The sequence below is a fragment of the Coregonus clupeaformis genome, chromosome 6 (assembly GCF_020615455.1).
Source record: "Coregonus clupeaformis isolate EN_2021a chromosome 6, ASM2061545v1, whole genome shotgun sequence".
Taxonomy (NCBI): Eukaryota; Metazoa; Chordata; class Actinopteri; order Salmoniformes; family Salmonidae; genus Coregonus; species Coregonus clupeaformis.
Genome location: NC_059197.1, coordinates 6,888,874 through 6,903,423, shown reverse-complemented (window position 1 = coordinate 6,903,423; position 14,550 = coordinate 6,888,874). Strand labels below are relative to the sequence as shown.

General features: G+C 49.2%; 1 protein-coding gene across 8 annotated transcripts in view; it reads right to left on the bottom strand.

The window, feature by feature from the left end:
* The window catches only part of LOC121563988 (LIM domain only protein 7-like), a 131,738-nt gene extending 120,449 nt beyond the window's left edge, over positions 1 to 11,289 (bottom strand). For 7 of the 8 annotated variants that reach the window (XM_045217937.1, XM_045217917.1, XM_045217953.1 and 4 more), the window contains exons 1-2: positions 11,156 to 11,289; positions 10,880 to 10,988 (exon numbers count right to left, since the gene is read on the bottom strand). In XM_045217937.1, coding sequence (XP_045073872.1) covers positions 10,880 to 10,948 — 69 coding nt within the window. In that variant the 5' untranslated portion in view covers positions 10,949 to 10,988; positions 11,156 to 11,289. Of the gene's footprint in view, positions 1 to 10,879; positions 11,047 to 11,155 lie in introns of all 8 variants that reach the window. The other variant, XM_045217923.1, reaches the window with a different exon arrangement.
* Positions 11,290 to 14,550: the final 3,261 nt, after the last annotated feature.

Genomic DNA, 14,550 nt, shown 5'->3' with positions numbered 1-14,550 from the left:
TCCCTGTATATAGTATAAACATTACTCTGGACCGACCACTCACTGACCTCCCTCCCTGTATAGTATAAACATTACTCTGGACCGGACCACTCACTGACCTCCCTCCCTGTATAATATAAACATTACTCTGGACCGGACCACTCACTGACCTCCCTCCCTGTATATAGTATAAACATTACTCTGGACCGGACCACTCACTGACCTCCCTCCCTGTTTAGTATAAACATTACTCTGGACCGGACCACTCACTGACCTCCCTCCCTGTATAGTATAAACATTACTCTGGACCGGACCACTCACTGACCTCCCTCCCTGTATACTCTGGACCGGACCACTCACTGACCTCCCCTCCCTGTATACTCTGGACCGGACCACTCACTGACCTTCCTCCCTGTATAGTATAAACATTACTCTGGACCGGACCACTCACTGACCTCCCTCCCCTGTATATAGTATAAACATTACTCTGGACCGGACCACTCACTGACCTCCCTCCCTGTATATAGTATAAACATTACTCTGGACCGGACCACTCACTGACCTCCCTCCCTGTATAGTATAAACATTACTCTGGACCGGACCACTCACTGACCTCCCTCCCTGTATAGTATAAACATTACTCTGGACCGGACCACTCACTGACCTCCCTCCCTGTATAGTATAAACATTACTCTGGACCGGACCACTCACTGACCTCCCTCCCTGTATAGTATAAACATTACTCTGGACCGGACCACTCACTGACCTCCCTCCCTGTATAGTATAAACATTACTCTGGACCGGACCACTCACTGACCTCCCTCCCTGTATAGTATAAACATTACTCTGGACCGGACCACTCACTGACCTCCCTCCCTGTATAGGTTAAACATTACTCTGGACCGGACCACTCACTGACCTCCCTCCCTGTATAGTATAAACATTACTCTGGACCGGACCACTCACTGACCTCCCTCCCTGTATAGTATAAACATTACTCTGGACCGGACCACTCACTGACCTCCCTCCCTGTATAATATAAACATTACTCTGGACCGGACCACTCACTGACCTCCCTCCCTCTATAGTATAAACATTACTCTGGACCGGACCACTCACTGACCTCCCTCCCTGTATATAGTATAAACATTACTCTGGACCGGACCACTCACTGACCTCCCTCCCTGTATAGGTTAAACATTACTCTGGACCGGACCACTCACTGACCTCCCTCCCTGTATACTCTGGACCGGACCACTCACTGACCTCCCTCCCTGTATACTCTGGACCGGACCACTCACTGACCTCCCTCCCTGTTTAGTATAAACATTACTCTGGACCGACCACTCACTGACCTCCCCTCCCTGTATAGTATAAACATTACTCTGGACCGGACCACTCACTGACCTCCCTCCCTGTATAATATAAACATTACTCTGGACCGGACCACTCACTGACCTCCCTCCCTGTATAGTATAAACATTACTCTGGACCGGACCACTCACTGACCTCCCTCCCTGTATACTCTGGACCGGACCACTCACTGACCTCCCTCCCTGTATAATATAAACATTACTCTGGACCGGACCACTCACTGACCTCCCTCCCTGTATATAGTATAAACATTACTCTGGACCGGACCACTCACTGACCTCCCTCCCTGTATAGTATAAACATTACTCTGGACCGGACCACTCACTGACCTCCCTCCCTGTATAATATAAACATTACTCTGGACCGGACCACTCACTGACCTCCCTCCCTGTATATAGTATAAACATTACTCTGGACCGGACCACTCACTGACCTCCCTCCCTGTTTAGTATAAACATTACTCTGGACCGGACCACTCACTGACCTCCCTCCCTGTATAGTATAAACATTACTCTGGACCGGACCACTCACTGACCTCCCTCCCTGTATACTCTGGACCGGACCACTCACTGACCTCCCTCCCTGTATACTCTGGACCGGACCACTCACTGACCTTCCTCCCTGTATAGTATAAACATTACTCTGGACCGGACCACTCACTGACCTCCCTCCCTGTATATAGTATAAACATTACTCTGGACCGGACCACTCACTGACCTCCCTCCCTGTATATAGTATAAACATTACTCTGGACCGGACCACTCACTGACCTCCCTCCCTGTATAGTATAAACATTACTCTGGACCGGACCACTCACTGACCTCCCTCCCTGTATAGTATAAACATTACTCTGGACCGGACCACTCACTGACCTCCCTCCCTGTATAGTATAAACATTACTCTGGACCGGACCACTCACTGACCTCCCTCCCTGTATAGTATAAACATTACTCTGGACCGGACCACTCACTGACCTCCCTCCCTGTATAGTATAAACATTACTCTGGACCGGACCACTCACTGACCTCCCTCCCTGTATAGGTTAAACATTACTCTGGACCGGACCACTCACTGACCTCCCTCCCTGTATAGTATAAACATTACTCTGGACCGGACCACTCACTGACCTCCCTCCCTGTATAATATAAACATTACTCTGGACCGGACCACTCACTGACCTCCCTCCCTCTATAGTATAAACATTACTCTGGACCGGACCACTCACTGACCTCCCTCCCTGTATATAGTATAAACATTACTCTGGACCGGACCACTCACTGACCTCCCTCCCTGTATAGGTTAAACATTACTCTGGACCGGACCACTCACTGACCTCCCTCCCTGTATATAGTATAAACATTACTCTGGACCGGACCACTCACTGACCTCCCTCCCTCTATAGTATAAACATTACTCTGGACCGGACCACTCACTGACCTCCCTCCCTCTATAGTATAAACATTACTCTGGACCGGACCACTCACTGACCTCCCTCCCTGTATATAGTATAAACATTACTCTGGACCGGACCACTCACTGACCTCCCTCCCTGTATACTCTGGACCGGACCACTCACTGACCTCCCTCCCTGTATACTCTGGACCGGACCACCTACTGACCTCCCTCCCTGTATACTCTGGACCGGACCACTCACTGACCTCCCTCCCTGTATAGGTTAAACATTACTCTGGACCGGACCACTCACTGACCTCCCTCCCTGTATAGTATAAACATTACTCTGGACCGGACCACTCACTGACCTCCCTCCCTGTATAGGTTAAACATTACTCTGGACCGGACCACTCACTGACCTCCCTCCCTGTATACTCTGGACCGGACCACCTACTGACCTCCCTCCCTGTATACTCTGGACCGGACCACTCACTGACCTCCCTCCCTGTATAGGTTAAACATTACTCTGGACCGGACCACTCACTGACCTCCCTCCCTGTATAGTATAAACATTACTCTGGACCGGACCACTCACTGACCTCCCTCCCTGTATAGTATAAACATTACTCTGGACCGGACCACTCACTGACCTCCCTCCCTGTATATAGTATACACATTACTCTGGACCGGACCACTCACTGACCTCCCTCCCTGTATATAGTATAAACATTACTCTGGACCGGACCACTCACTGACCTCCCTCCCTGTATAGTATAAACATTACTCTGGACCGGACCACTCACTGACCTCCCTCCCTGTATAGTATAAACATTACTCTGGACCGGACCACTCACTGACCTCCCTCCCTGTATATAGTATAAACATTACTCTGGACCGGACCACTCACTGACCTCCCTCCCTGTATAGTATAAACATTACTCTGGACCGGACCACTCACTGACCTCCCTCCCTGTATATAGTATAAACATTACTCTGGACCGGACCACTCACTGACCTCCCTGTATTGTATAAACAGCTTTGTGTGTCAATGAGAAAAAGGAGATTTGCTCTCCCTTTCCTACCGATTAACACACAATTCACCATCCTACCTACCCCAGCAATTCACCATCCTACCTATCCCAGCAATTCACCATCCTACCTATCCCAGCAATTCACCATCCTAACTACCCCAGCAATTCACCATCCTACCTACCCCAGCAATTCACCATCCTACCTATCCCAGCAATTCACCATCCTACCTACCCCAGCAACTCACCATCCTACCTACCCCAGCAACTCACCATCCTACCTACCCCAGCAACTCACCATCCTACCTACCCCAGCAACTCACCATCCTACCTACCCCAGCAATTCACCATCCTACCTACCCCAGCAATTCACCATCCTACCTACCCCAGCAACTCACCATCCTACCTACCACAGCAACTCACCATCCTACCTACCCCAGCAACTCACCATCCTACCTACCCCAGCAATTCACCATCCTACCTACCCCAGCAATTCACCATCCTACCTACCCCAGCAATTCACCATCCTACCTACCCCAGCAATTCACCATCCTACCTACCCCAGCAATTCACCATCCTACCTACCCCAGCAATTCACCATCCTACCTACCCCAGCAACTCACCATCCTACCTACCCCAACAATTCACCATCCTACCTACCCCAGCAATTCACCATCCTACCTACCCCAGCAATTCACCATCCTACCTACCCCAGCAATTCACCATCCTACCTACCCCAGCAATTCACCATCCTACCTACCCCAGCAATTCACCATCCTACCTACCCCAGCAATTCACCATCCTACCTACCCCAGCAATTCACCATCCTACCTACCCCAGCAATTCACCATCCTACCTACCCCAGCAATTCACCATCCTACCTACCCCAGCAACTCACCATCCTACCTACCCCAGCAACTCACCATCCTACCTACCCCAGCAACTCACCATCCTACCTACCCCAGCAATTCACCATCCTACCTACCCCAGCAACTCACCATCCTACCTACCCCAGCAATTCACCATCCTACCTACCCCAGCAATTCACCATCCTACCTACCCCAGCAACTCACCATCCTACCTACCCCAACAATTCACCATCCTACCTACCCCAGCAATTCACCATCCTACCTACCCCAGCAATTCACCATCCTACCTACCACAGCAATTCACCATCCTACCTACCCCAGCAACTCACCATCCTACCTACCCCAACAGCAGCAGAATTTGTCTTGTTGGGGGTAAAATGATTTGACCTCAAATCAACAGCATTTCACCCCTCTACCCACACATTTCTTCTCACTGCTTTAACCTTTCACCCCTCATTAAAAGTGGACCTCCGGGCATTCTGAGGGGGTTAACCTCCCTGGCATGATGGGCCCAGTGCCAGCTACCCTCTGTGCCACAATAACTCATTGAGCTCCACAGGGGTTGCAGGTTCCATTCTGTCTCCTCAAGGAGAGGAGCAGAGGTAAGGGGGGGGTATTAGGGGTGGTCAGTGGGGGGAGAGAGAGATTAGAGGAACACAGAGAGGTAGGGGGAATGCCTTCTACCCCCTAACCATTCCCTCTCTCTCTCTCTCTCTCTCTCTGGGGCACTGTTCCCTATCTGAATGGAGGAGATGGGTCACATCATGTGGCCAGCTGGTCACTGTTCCCTATCTGAACGGAGGAGATGGGTCACATCATGTGGCCAGCTGGTCACTGTTCCCTATCTGAACGGAGGAGATGGGTCTCTATCATGTGGCCAGCTGGTCACTGTTCCCTATCTGAATGGAGACGGGTCACATCATGTGGCCAGCTGGTCACTGTTCCCTATCTGAATGGAGACGGGTCACATCATGTGGCCAGCTGGTCACTGTTCCCTATCTGAATGGAGACGGGTCACATCATGTGGCCAGCTGGTCACTGTTCCCTATCTGAATGGAGACGGGTCACATCATGTGGCCAGCTGGTCACTGTTCCCTATCTGAATGGAGACGGGTCACATCATGTGGCCAGCTGGTCACTGTTCCCTATCTGAATGGAGACGGGTCACATCATGTGGCCAGCTGGTCACTGTTCCCTATCTGAATGGAGACGGGTCACATCATGTGGCCAGCTGGTCACTGTTCCCTATCTGAACGGAGGAGATGGGTCACATCATGTGGCCAGCTGGTCACTGTTCCCTATCTGAACGGAGGAGATGGGTCACATCATGTGGCCAGCTGGTCACTGTTCCCTATCTGAACGGAGGAGATGGGTCACATCATGTGGCCAGCTGGTCACTGTTCCCTATCTGAACGGAGGAGATGGGTCACATCATGTGGCCAGCTGGTCACTGTTCCCTATCTGAATGGAGGAGATGGGTCACATCATGTGGCCAGCTGGTCACTGTTCCCTATCTGAATGGAGATGGGTCACATCATGTGGCCAGCTGGTCACTGTTCCCTATCTGAATGGAGATGGGTCACATCATGTGGCCAGCTGGTCACTGTTCCCTATCTGAATGGAGACGGGTCACATCATGTGGCCAGCTGGTCACTGTTCCCTATCTGAATGGAGACGGGTCACATCATGTGGCCAGCTGGTCACTGTTCCCTATCTGAATGGAGACGGGTCACATCATGTGGCCAGCTGGTCACAGTTCCCTATCTGAATGGAGACGGGTCACATCATGTGGCCAGCTGGTCACTGTTCCCTATCTGAATGGAGACGGGTCACATCATGTGGCCAGCTGGTCACTGTTCCCTATCTGAATGGAGACGGGTCACATCATGTGGCCAGCTGGTCACTGTTCCCTATCTGAATGGAGACGGGTCACATCATGTGGCCAGCTGGTCACTGTTCCCTATCTGAATGGAGATGGGTCACATCATGTGGCCAGCTGGTCACTGTTCCCTATCTGAATGGAGATGGGTCACATCATGTGGCCAGCTGGTCACTGTTCCTTATCTGAATGGAGATGGGTCACATGTGGCCAGCTGGTCACTGTTCCCTATCTGAATGGAGATGGGTCACATCATGTGGCCAGCTGGTCACTGTTCCCTATCTGAATGGAGATGGGTCACATCATGTGGCCAGCTGGGGTCTGCTAGTCAAAGTTCCCTATATGAATGGAGATGGGTCACATCATGTGGCCAGCTGGTCACTGTTCCCTATCTGAATGGAGAAGGGTCACATCATGTGGCCAGCTGGGGTCTGCTAGTCAATGTTCCCTATCTGAATGGAGACGGGTCACATCATGTGGCCAGCTGGTCACTGTTCCCTATCTGAATGGAGACGGGTCACATCATGTGGCCAGCTGGTCACTGTTCCCTATCTGAATGGAGACGGGTCACATCATGTGGCCAGCTGGTCACTGTTCCCTATCTGAATGGAGACGGGTCACATCATGTGGCCAGCTGGTCACTGTTCCCTATCTGAATGGAGATGGGTCACATCATGTGGCCAGCTGGTCACTGTTCCCTAGCTGAATGGAGGAGATGGGTCACATCATGTGGCCAGCTGGTCACTGTTCCTTATCTGAATGGAGATGGTCACATGTGGCCAGCTGGTCACTGTTCCCTATCTGAATGGAGATGGGTCACATCATGTGGCCAGCTGGTCACTGTTCCCTATCTGAATGGAGATGGGTCACATCATGTGGCCAGCTGGGGTCTGCTAGTCAAAGTTCCCTATATGAATGGAGATGGGTCACATCATGTGGCCAGCTGGTCACTGTTCCCTATCTGAATGGAGAAGGGTCACATCATGTGGCCAGCTGGGGTCTGCTAGTCAATGTTCCCTATCTGAATGGAGACGGGTCACATCATGTGGCCAGCTGGTCACTGTTCCCTATCTGAATGGAGACGGGTCACATCATGTGGCCAGCTGGTCACTGTTCCCTATCTGAATGGAGACGGGTCACATCATGTGGCCAGCTGGTCACTGTTCCCTATCTGAATGGAGACGGGTCACATCATGTGGCCAGCTGGTCACTGTTCCCTATCTGAATGGAGATGGGTCACATCATGTGGCCAGCTGGTCACTGTTCCCTATCTGAATGGAGACGGGTCACATCATGTGGCCAGCTGGTCACTGTTCCCTATCTGAATGGAGACGGGTCACATCATGTGGCCAGCTGGTCACTGTTCCCTATCTGAATGGAGATGGGTCACATCATGTGGCCAGCTGGTCACTGTTCCCTATCTGAATGGAGACGGGTCACATCATGTGGCCAGCTGGTCACTGTTCCCTATCTGAACGGAGGAGATGGGTCACATCATGTGGCCAGCTGGTCACTGTTCCCTATCTGAACGGAGGAGATGGGTCACATCATGTGGCCAGCTGGTCACTGTTCCCTATCTGAACGGAGGAGATGGGTCACATCATGTGGCCAGCTGGTCACTGTTCCCTATCTGAATGGAGGAGATGGGTCACATCATGTGGCCAGCTGGTCACTGTTCCCTATCTGAATGGAGATGGGTCACATCATGTGGCCAGCTGGTCACTGTTCCCTATCTGAATGGAGATGGGTCACATCATGTGGCCAGCTGGTCACTGTTCCCTATCTGAATGGAGACGGGTCACATCATGTGGCCAGCTGGTCACTGTTCCCTATCTGAATGGAGACGGGTCACATCATGTGGCCAGCTGGTCACTGTTCCCTATCTGAATGGAGACGGGTCACATCATGTGGCCAGCTGGTCACAGTTCCCTATCTGAATGGAGACGGGTCACATCATGTGGCCAGCTGGTCACTGTTCCCTATCTGAATGGAGACGGGTCACATCATGTGGCCAGCTGGTCACTGTTCCCTATCTGAATGGAGACGGGTCACATCATGTGGCCAGCTGGTCACTGTTCCCTATCTGAATGGAGATGGGTCACATCATGTGGCCAGCTGGTCACTGTTCCCTATCTGAATGGAGATGGGTCACATCATGTGGCCAGCTGGTCACTGTTCCTTATCTGAATGGAGATGGGTCACATGTGGCCAGCTGGTCACTGTTCCCTATCTGAATGGAGATGGGTCACATCATGTGGCCAGCTGGTCACTGTTCCCTATCTGAATGGAGATGGGTCACATCATGTGGCCAGCTGGGGTCTGCTAGTCAAAGTTCCCTATATGAATGGAGATGGGTCACATCATGTGGCCAGCTGGTCACTGTTCCCTATCTGAATGGAGAAGGGTCACATCATGTGGCCAGCTGGGGTCTGCTAGTCAATGTTCCCTATCTGAATGGAGACGGGTCACATCATGTGGCCAGCTGGTCACTGTTCCCTATCTGAATGGAGACGGGTCACATCATGTGGCCAGCTGGTCACTGTTCCCTATCTGAATGGAGACGGGTCACATCATGTGGCCAGCTGGTCACTGTTCCCTATCTGAATGGAGACGGGTCACATCATGTGGCCAGCTGGTCACTGTTCCCTATCTGAATGGAGATGGGTCACATCATGTGGCCAGCTGGTCACTGTTCCCTAGCTGAATGGAGGAGATGGGTCACATCATGTGGCCAGCTGGTCACTGTTCCTTATCTGAATGGAGATGGTCACATGTGGCCAGCTGGTCACTGTTCCCTATCTGAATGGAGATGGGTCACATCATGTGGCCAGCTGGTCACTGTTCCCTATCTGAATGGAGATGGGTCACATCATGTGGCCAGCTGGGGTCTGCTAGTCAAAGTTCCCTATATGAATGGAGATGGGTCACATCATGTGGCCAGCTGGTCACTGTTCCCTATCTGAATGGAGAAGGGTCACATCATGTGGCCAGCTGGGGTCTGCTAGTCAATGTTCCCTATCTGAATGGAGACGGGTCACATCATGTGGCCAGCTGGTCACTGTTCCCTATCTGAATGGAGACGGGTCACATCATGTGGCCAGCTGGTCACTGTTCCCTATCTGAATGGAGACGGGTCACATCATGTGGCCAGCTGGTCACTGTTCCCTATCTGAATGGAGACGGGTCACATCATGTGGCCAGCTGGTCACTGTTCCCTATCTGAATGGAGATGGGTCACATCATGTGGCCAGCTGGTCACTGTTCCCTATCTGAATGGAGACGGGTCACATCATGTGGCCAGCTGGTCACTGTTCCCTATCTGAATGGAGACGGGTCACATCATGTGGCCAGCTGGTCACTGTTCCCTATCTGAATGGAGATGGGTCACATCATGTGGCCAGCTGGTCACTGTTCCCTATCTGAATGGAGATGGGTCACATCATGTGGCCAGCTGGTCACTGTTCCCTATCTGAATGGAGGAGTTGGGTCACATCATGTGGCCAGCTGGTCACTGTTCCCTATCTGAATGAGGATGGCCACATTACGTTGTCAGCTGGGCACAAGCCTACGGGGCACTGTTCCCGATCACCCTGGAGGGAGTCCTTTGTTCATTCATTCACTGTTCCTTTCCACCCCTTCATCTCTCTCTGTCCCCTTCCCCACCACCCTTAATTGCTCCCCACATGCCCCTCTCCTCTCCCTCTGAGAGGGTACAGAATGGAATGCAGCCTGCCGCCTCTCTGGAGCTCAACACTGCCACTGTCCAATAAGGAAAACTTTATGAGGGTATCATAAGATAAAGTTTATATGTGATGATTGATACGCAAAACTGCACATCTCAAAGAGCACAAAGACCGACGTGAAACAAAAATACGTCATCACCGCAACAGCACAGATAACTCTCAAGAGCCCATTTGCAAAATGTGCTTTTATATATGTGTATTTATCTATGCGCTATATGAGCGTATGACCACGCTCTAAAACTAAACACCTTCACACTCAGTTTTACAGTGGCTTCACTGTCAATATTGTCACCCATTAATTGCAGTACAGGGGTTATCGTCACATTTTATGAGTGTCGTCATATTATGTTACGGTCATCGTAAACCGGTAGATTTAATGAGTGAGCCTCTGTAAAAATGTATCATGTGGAACAATTGCCCAAACTTAATCAAATAATGAATAAGACGAGTGGAAAAACAAACGTTCACCTTTGACGTACAGCTCTGTAGGCTGCTGTGGTCCATCGAAACGTTAACTTGGATATATTTTAATTTGTTTCGTCAACCCAATCATGGATCAAACGTGTTTATTTATTTTTTTAGATGTGGTTGTAAATGATTTAGCTCCAACCCTACCTCCATCCACCGTTGAGCCTCAGTGAAGGCGTCTTCACAGCTCACACTGGTCCGTTGTCGCCACTCCATCTTCCACACAAGGTCTCAAACAGACAAGGAACTTTTTGTTCTAGTTGAAAGAGAGAACAAGGAGAAGTCGATCGTTCCTGGTAATCGTTAGGCCTACCCTAAGACAAACACACAGCGTCAATCAAAGCATTTCCCTGTCGACAAGACACAATTATCCAGCGATCATCTAACTCGTTTAATCCGACGGTATTGTTAAAAATGTGTTACCTGCGGCAAACTTCAGCTGGGGAAACTTGAAAGTCTAAACTCTGCTCACCGGTGAACGATTCCCGTTAATTGACTTCCGCGCGCCTCGCAATGGGACACTTGTTACCAAACATTTTTGTCACGCGCAATACCTAAAGTGGGCGTTTCCTGTAGTCTGACAGATCATCCTTTTCTGCACCTGATGGTGTTTTCTCTTTAGTGAACACCGGGGGGCCCCACGGAGTCATACAGCCGCCTTAGCTGCTCACGTGACGGGTCTTCAGTAGAGGAGGAAGAGAAGGGGTTCCACTAAATAACCCAGCCACAAAGTCAGATTCCACAAAAAAAAGGCCAATATTGGCTACTAAAAATTTGCTTTTTTGGTATTCATTTGAGGTTAGGGTTATGCATAAGGTTAGCAGTGTGGTTAAGGTTAAGGTTAAGGTTAGGGGTAGGTTTAAAATCTGATTTTAAGAAGATAAATTGTCAGAGAGAGAGAGAGTCAGAGATACAGAGAGAGAGAGAGAAACGTTAACACACGTTTCCCATGCCAATAAAGCCCTTAAATTGAAATTGAAATTGAATTGAATTGAGAGAGAGAGAGAGAAAGAGAGTCAGAAAGACAGAGAGAGAGAGAGAGAAAGAGAGAAAGAGAGAGAAGGAGAGACAGAGAGGAAGAGAGAGTCAGAGAGAGGAAGAGAGAGTCAGAGAGAGGGGGAGTCAGAGAGAGAGAGAGAGAGCGAGAGAGAGAGAGAAAGAGCGAGAGAGAGAGAGAGAGAGAGAGAGAGAGAGAGAGAGAGAGAGAGACAGAGACAGAGACAGAGAGGAAGAGAGAGTCAGAGAGAGGAAGAGTGAGTCAGAGAGATGGGGAGTCAGAGAGAGAGAGAGAGAGAAAGAGAGAGAGAGAGAGAGAGAGAGAGAGAGAGAGAGAGAGAGAGAGAGAGAGAGAGAGAGAGAGAGAGAGAGAGAGAGAAGGACGAGGGGGGGTAACAGAACTGTAAACTGTTTCACCACTCAAGTCTACGCTACAGCTTCAGTCTCAGTCCAGGTCTGGAATCTATTTCATCATAATGGTCTCTCTCTGGCTTTATTAGGAATATATTCAGCATCAACGACAGCATTACAGCAGTACGTCCATATTTATTGGTCGCATACACAGTTCAGCAGATGTTATAGCAGTGCAGCCAAATGCTTATGTTACTAGCTCCTAACAGTGTAGTAAAATGCTTATGTTACTAGCTCCTAACAGGGGAGTAAAATGCCTATGTTACTAGCTCCTAACAGTGTAGTAAAATGCTTATGTTACTAGCTCCTAGCAGTGTAGTAAAATGCTTATGTTACTAGCTCCTAACAGTGTAGTAAAATGCTGATGTTACTAGCTCCTAACAGTGTAGTAAAATGCTGATGTTACTAGCTCCTAACAGTGTAGTAAAATGCTTATGTTACTAGCTCCTAACAGTGTAGTAAAATGCTGATGTTACTAGCTCCTAACAGTGTAGTAAAATGCTGATGTTACTAGCTCCTAACAGTGTAGTAAAATGCTGATGTTACTAGCTCCTAACAGTGTAGTAAAATGCTGATGTTACTAGCTCCTAACAGTGTAGTAAAATGCTGATGTTACCAGCTCCTAGCAGTGTAGTAAAATGCTTATGTTACTAGCTCCTAACAGTGTAGTAAAATGCTGATGTTACCAGCTCCTAACAGGGTAGTAAAATGCTGATGTTACTAGCTCCTAACAGTGTAGTAAAATGCTTATGTTACTAGCTCCTAACAGTGTAGTAAAATGCTTATGTTACTAGCTCCTAACAGTGTGGTAAAATGCTTATGTTACTAGCTCCTAACAGTGTAGTAAAATGCTAATGTTACTAGCTCCTAACAGTGTAGTAAAATGCTAATGTTACTAGCTCCTAACAGTGTAGTAAAATGCTGATGTTCCTAGCTCCTAACAGTGTGGTAAAATGCTTATGTTCCTAGCTCCTAACAGTGTAGTAAAATGCTTATGTTACTAGCTCCTAACAGTGTAGTAAAATGCTGATGTTACTAGCTCCTAACAGTGTAGTAAAATGCTTATGTTACCAAAAACGTTGCAATTTTTGCTAATGTATAAAATAAAATACCTTATTTACATAAGTATTTAGGCCCTTTGCTATGAGACTCAAAATTGAGCTCAGGTGCATCCTGTTTCCACTGATCATCCTTGAGATGTTTCTGCAACTTGATTGGAGTCCACCTGTGGTACATTCAATTGATTGGACATGATTTGGAAAGGCACACACCTGTCTATATAAGGTCCCACAGTTGACAGTGCATGTCAGAGCAAAAACCAAGCCATGAGGTTGAAGGAATTATCGGTAGAGCTCCGAGACAGGATTGTGTCGAGGCACAGAGCTGGGGAAGGGTACCAAAACATTTCTGCAGCATTGAAGGTCCCCAAGAACACAGTGGTCTCCATCATTCTTAAATGGAAGAAGTTTGGAACAACCAAGACTCTTCCTAAAGCTGGCCGCCCGGCCAAACTGAGCAATCGGGGGAGAAGGACCTTTGTCAGGGAGGTGACCAAGAACCAAATGGTCACTCTGACAGAGCTCCAGAGTTCCTCTGTGGAGATGGGAGAACCTTCCAGAAGGACAACCATCTCTGCAGCACTCCACCAATCAGGCCTTTATGGTAGAGTGGCCAGACGGAAGCCACTCCTCAGTAAAAGGCACATTACAGCCCATCTGGAGTTTGCCAAAAGGCACCTAAAGACTCTCAGACCATGAGAAACAAGGTTGTCTTGTCTGATGAAACCAAGATTGAACTCTTTGGCCTTAATGCAAAGCGTCACGTCTGGAGGAAACCTGGCACCATCCCTACGGTGAAGCATGGTGGTGGCAGCATCATGCTGTGGGGATGTTTTTCAGCGGCAGGGACTGGGAGACTAGTCAGGATCGAGGCAAAGATTAATGGAGCAAAGTACAGAGAGATCCTTGATGAAAACCTGCTCCAGAGCACTCAGGACCTCAGACTGGGGCGAAGGTTCACCTTCCAACAGGACAACGACCCTAAGCACACAGCCAAGACAACGCATGAGTGGCTTAGGGACAAGTCTCCGAATGTCCATGACTTGCCCAGCCAGAGCCCAGACTTGAACCCGATCGTACATCTCTGGAGAGACCTGAAAATAGCTGTGCAGCGATGCTCCCCATCCAACCTGACAGAGCTTGAGAGGATCTGCAGAGAAGAATGGGAGAAACTCCCCAAATACAGGTGTGCCAAGCTTGTAGTGTCATACCCAAGATGACTCGAGGCTGTAATCGCTGCCAAAGGTGCTTCAACAAAGTACTGAGTAAAGGGTCTGAATACTTATGTAAATGTGATATTTCATTATTTAAAAAAATATATAAACTTGCAAACATTTCTACAAACCAGTTTTT